Here is a 5,820-nt window from a genome sequence, read left to right on the forward strand (position 1 = left end):
ATAATGGGCCATCCATGTGTCTAAATGAGGAAAATAGAGTCCACTACCATACTACCATACCATAGGGCACGCCTGAGAGACTGACCTAGGTTCCTAGTTACCAAGATATTATACTTAATTTTATTTACTTACTAACCGAAGTCCCGGAAAACAGATACATACACATACATACATAAACTCACGCCCGTAATCCCTAATGGGGTGGGCAGAGCCACAAGTAATCAAAGACAACTTGCAGCCACTGTTGATACGAATTCCAAAGATGGATATGATGAACCTTATGGTGATAAGGGATCAGCCTATCGCCCATAACATTAGTCCATCATGTTAGAGGACACAGATACACAGATACCGGAAAACAGATAGCTACTTATAATTTCAACACAAATCTATAAAAGACAAAGTCGTGGTCAATAATTAGTAATAACTGTACTTAGTATTCACATTACAATGTTCAGCAAGGTTTATTACCCTGGCCTTGACTTAATACGCCAATGAGATTAATAGATAAACTTTATTGCTCAAAAGTAATTATATTAAATCGTCATGAATTAAAAACGTTGCTGAGGAATGCCAAGTAACGGGTAAATTTAAATTACCGTCTTGTTTATATTTATATTTTTTTATCCATCATGTGACCTACGCGGGCTCACGCTGTTATATAAATATGACTTTTTAAAAGCATAATTTTTTTTTTTTGTTTTGGTTTTCCCCGAAGGGTAAGGCAAAGGGAACTATGCCCATACAGCCATGTCTGACGTATTTTTTTTCTTGATGATTAATGAAATGATGAAAGGTGATGATGATGAAACCTAAGCCCCCACCCTCGGAGTAGACTCCTACTCCGAACCCCAAACGAATTAACTCAAAAGTCCGCATAAACTTTTGAGTTATGAAGCGGCTTCCCAGCACGAAGCGAAAATAGGCAGATACACTTTGTTTATTGAATACTCCAATATAATAACACTCGCGAATGTCTTCCGACTAACTTAATGCGATCATTAACCACAAAACACCACTTCGTATTAATTATTTAGATTACTCAATGAAGAAAGCAACTGTCCCGTTCCCGTTTCCCGCCGAAAAGCCTTTAAAAGCATAAGCCTGACCTAGGACAAACGTACACTATTCTTGTTTTTTATTATTGTTATTTTAAAAAAATAACAATTGAAAGACCAGTTGATTGTCGTGTGTGTATTCTCTGGAAAAACAGTAATGTTGTTTTAAGTTTACTCGGTTACTATCCCTGTTTTAAATATAAAAGCTGGTTGATGGAGACAGAGGGTGCAAGCATTAAAACAGCAGGGCTTCACAGACGAGCACTACGTATATTGTCTTTGTAAACACTTGTTGTTAATACGTCACATATATAAAAGGAATTGTACTGAGATCCAGGATTACATTGAGAGAGAATATAAATTATCGATGTATGAACGGCAGACATAATTGCAGAGAGATAATAGGAAGAAGTAAAACGTCACCTAGTTTGACATTATGGTAAAGGGTTGCCATATTTAACATTAAACGCGGTAAGAACCCGTTATTAAAACAGTAATGATCTTATGGGGATTAGACAGAGCAGGAGGAAAAACATGAGGGTGGGCTTTGCCCAGCATTGGAATCAAATGAGCTATGCGATAGAAACTATACCCTTTTAACATAGCATGACTAGATTGACTTTCGTACTAAGCTGTTATACCCTTAGTGCGAAAGAGATGTTATCTCGTCCCTTCGCGCTAGATGCTATATCTCTGTCCTTCTGCCGCAATTCTCTCTCTGTCAAGGACAAATGAATAAGTAGAATTATACTTGTATGCGGGGCGGTTGATGCCGGTGCCGGGCAGCAGCGGCATCAATACTGGTTGGAGGCCAAGGAAATGGATCCTGGTAGAGCTCTAGCTAGAACATCACCGATTGAGAAATTGGTCGGTGTACTGCGGAACGGAAGGCGATTGGGGCAACCACCGTTCTACACGCCCTATCTATGGAGTAATGGCGATTACTCCACCGACAAGAGCGCAGCTCGTAAATAAAGAGAGAGATACTTATATAGTATTACATTTTTGACCGATATTTCTTCACGATATCTCAGACTCCATTAAAGTGGTGTACTAACACCTTTCGTCAATCATCGTAGTCGTGATCGTGGTTGGAATAATCCAACGTGTAATTACATTATATCTTACAACTTTGAGATATAAAGACGTGCTTTTCGGTTACTAAACCAATACGTCACTTTATTCTTTTTACTTAAGGAGCTCGTTGGCGCAGCGGTTAGTGCGCTTGGTCTACGATTGTTGAAGTTAAGAAACTTTCGCAAAGGCCGGTCATATGATGGGTGACCACAAAAAAAAGTTTTCATCTCGAGCTCCTCCGTGCTTCGGTAGGCACGTTAAGCCGTTGATCCCGGCTGCATTAGCAGTCGTTAATAACCATCAATCCGCACTGGGCTCGCGTGATGGTTTAAGCCCCGATCTCCCTATCCATCCATAGGGAAGGCCCGTGCCCCAGCAGTGGGGACGTTAATGGGCTGATGATGATGATGATGATTCTTTTTACTTATAATAATCAAAATTATCAAATTCCAGGTGAGATGATGCTTGACAGCGTGCCGGTGTACAGGTATAACTTGTCAGAAATTGCCTTCGAGAGGGTGAAAAACGGGACCGACTGCTATGACACTGTGCCCGGTTTGCCGTCTGGGCTCAGCGATGGGTCTAAATGCTATTTTGGTCAGTACCTATATACTTGTTTATTAAAGTTGTAAAATTGCGTTATCTGCTTATTAATCATTATCGTCCCTTCCGGAAATGTTGTAAAAGTTTATAGTTAAAGATCGTGTTTATCGTTCTATCACTCGCTACTTAAATATAATTAATTACAGTTTGAATCATACATTTTTGTATGTCATGTCTTAAGCTCACGTCTATCCTAATTGGGGTAGTCAGAGGTACATCCATAGCAAGATGAGCTTAGCACCCATAGCTCACCGAGCTTTCTGTTCCAACGTGATAGGTGGTGAACCGTATCGCCGTCTATAATAGTTGAGCCCACTGAAATGTTTATATGAATATTAAATATATTTTTGTCGAACGTTAGTGTTTTTTCCGCCTAAATCTACTGCAGCTTCTTAACCTGTATATTGTCTGAAAGTATCTTCTGATTACTTGTAGCTCTGTCCATCCCATTATGTAACATTGGCGTGATTATATATATGTATGTCAACAACAAGTAAGTTGGTAAACAAGTAAGGCAGTAAGTTGGTAAGTCTTCTGGTTCTGTCTACCCTGATAGAGATAACGCGAGGGTGATGTCTATCTAACTGTAGGCAACCGCAAGTTATTTATTTTAATTTACTTACAGACTTCCCAATGGTGATATCGTATCCGCACTTCTACACCGGCTCGCCGCCTAAAGACATGTACGTCACTGGCCTAGTACCCGACCGTGAGAAGCATAGTTCGCATGTTATAGTGGAACCTGTAAGTAACTTCTAGTTTTATTCGTAACATAGCATCATACATGTAGGCATAGGTACACCTATGGTGTATACAGTACATTGTATACACCCACTCTTCGCGAGCTATGTTTAAGTTCCATATAATAATAGGCGGAGGACAGAAGTCCTAGTATGGCTTTCAAATAGACTACTCTGGGCGCCATCCTACTCGCGTCAGACAGAGTACCACGGCGGAAGACAAGAGGGAAACCACTGCCCTGTTTCCCTAAGAAGTAGCATTAAGTATGCTACCCCGACACGAGCGTGGCTCTTAGATTAAGTAGTGATGATAATAATAGGGGGCGAGGCTATTGCCATCGACCAGATACAAATCTTCGAAATTACGTGATATCAATTATCCAAATTCATTAAGTCGAATTCAGTGGTTTAGAGACCGAGGCGAGATTCGAACCCGTTACACTACAATGTAAGTCGAACAGGGCGATGACGAATTTATATTCGTGATCTATTTAGAACAAAACATGGGATTACTCATCCTTTGTTTGAACGCATGTAATTAACTTGAACGAAATATAACTCATAGATGAAGATTAATAAACGTTCCAGCTTTACACTTAGTTAAAAAATCACTTTGTAATCCCTAGTTTGGTTATACATTACAGGCTGATCACCTGATTGTCCGAAAGTAAGATGATCCGTGCTTCGGAAGGCACGTTAGGCCGTTGGTCCCGGTTACTACTTAAGTAGTCGTTACATGAGCCATGTCAGGGGCCTTTGGCGGCTTAATAGTAACCCTGATACCAGGGTTGATGAGGCTGGTATTCCACCTCAAAATCCACATGATAAGAAAAGAAGACTTAGTTAAATTGGAAAAATGGTACATACATACTCTTACTATACGAGTATGCCGTTTAAACTTACATTGAAGTGAAGTGTGTTCAAGTGATTTGCTGTTAATTCCTTAACCATACAAATTTTATGTTTCCTGTGTCACATTCTGTTTACAATGACGTTAAATAAAACCTAACTGAATGCCTAAAATACGTGTCTATTTGATTTTCAGATGACCGGGATCCCATTTCAGTCTGTAGCGAGGATGCAGAGCAATTTACGAGTGAACGACATGTCGGGATTCGCCGGAGAATACACGCGTTTCTCCAACCTGGTCGTGCCATTGTTTTGGGCTGAATATGTAAGTACCACCCTAATTATTATACGTTGCATCTGCAAACAGTAAAAAGAAGAAATAGATTTGCGAATCCGAATTTTTTATAACGTCTTTTTATTGTTTATATAGTAGTTATTATTTTTTATTATTATGTGTATTTTATTTAGGGTTTTAGGGCCTGTTATTTATATTTCTCTCATCTTATAATCGTATCTCATCTTATGATAAGATGAGAGAAATATAAATAACAGGCCCTAGGCCATTTGTTAGATTATAATCTAACAAATGTTGGTAGATCAATTGCATACACTTGCTTAATAAAATGTTTTTTTTTTATCTTGTTACAGAATCAAGAAGGCCTACCACTGCACATCAGTTGGACAATATACTTCATGATAGTAATCCTGCCTCCGTTATCTTCAGTAATGCTTACATTTACCCTTCTCTTAGGCTGCTATTTTATAACCAAACAGATTTATATACACAAACTTAGGAACGATAGCCTAGATTCCATTTTACATTTTAAGAGCAAAAATGTTAATACATTAGCCAAAAATAAAATATTTTTATATGAAAAGGAGGCCTTTATAAAAATGCCTAGCTAATTATAGTATAATTGTACGCATATTTAATGAAAAGTACCAAAAAGACTGACCGTATTTGATGAATTTATGCGTGGAGGTATAAAATGGTGTATGTAATCCAGTGTAAAGGGTAGATTTAGCTGTGATCGTTCCTATATAAACTATTAATTAGCATTTTATAACGTTTTGCTCACAATATAGCTCTAAGGTATTTGTAATAAAGATATTCTAAAATGATTAATTTGTGTTTATTTTCCATCACTCTAGGGAAAACAATTTTAACTGGCAACATTACAACGTTTTGTTACTGCAGTTCATTACAGTCACACTTTACTAAATAAGTTAGTTTTGCCTTTATAAAAAAATATTGATAAATCTCGACGAAAATATGCTAATATGCTTTCTAATTATTATTAATAATAATAAGTAGTAAACATATTCTTTCTATTGTGATATTTAATGTAAAAAATGACAAAACATTGCAAATTGTCAACAGTGATGAATGCAACATCGAAACGCAGCTCAGAAGTTCAGAAAAGTTTTCGCGCGGTACCTACCGGCCATTTTTTTCTTTAGCAAGTACTTTTGTTTATCGTTGTGAACTTGAG

The 5,820-nt window shown here is 37.9% G+C and overlaps 1 protein-coding gene across 5 annotated transcripts in view; it reads left to right on the forward strand.

Moving 5' to 3' along the window:
• Positions 1 to 5,453, forward strand: part of LOC126379173 (scavenger receptor class B member 1-like) — a 40,765-nt gene extending 35,312 nt beyond the window's left edge. For all 5 annotated transcript variants that reach the window (XM_050027840.1, XM_050027836.1, XM_050027838.1 and 2 more), the window contains 4 exons: positions 2,589 to 2,732; positions 3,364 to 3,482; positions 4,524 to 4,652; positions 4,976 to 5,453. In XM_050027840.1, coding sequence (XP_049883797.1) covers positions 2,589 to 2,732; positions 3,364 to 3,482; positions 4,524 to 4,652; positions 4,976 to 5,233 — 650 coding nt within the window. In that variant the 3' untranslated portion in view covers positions 5,234 to 5,453. The remainder of the gene's footprint in view (positions 1 to 2,588; positions 2,733 to 3,363; positions 3,483 to 4,523; positions 4,653 to 4,975) is intronic.
• Positions 5,454 to 5,820: the final 367 nt, after the last annotated feature.

This window comes from Pectinophora gossypiella, chromosome 28, assembly GCF_024362695.1.
Source record: "Pectinophora gossypiella chromosome 28, ilPecGoss1.1, whole genome shotgun sequence".
NCBI lineage: Eukaryota > Metazoa > Arthropoda > Insecta > Lepidoptera > Gelechiidae > Pectinophora > Pectinophora gossypiella.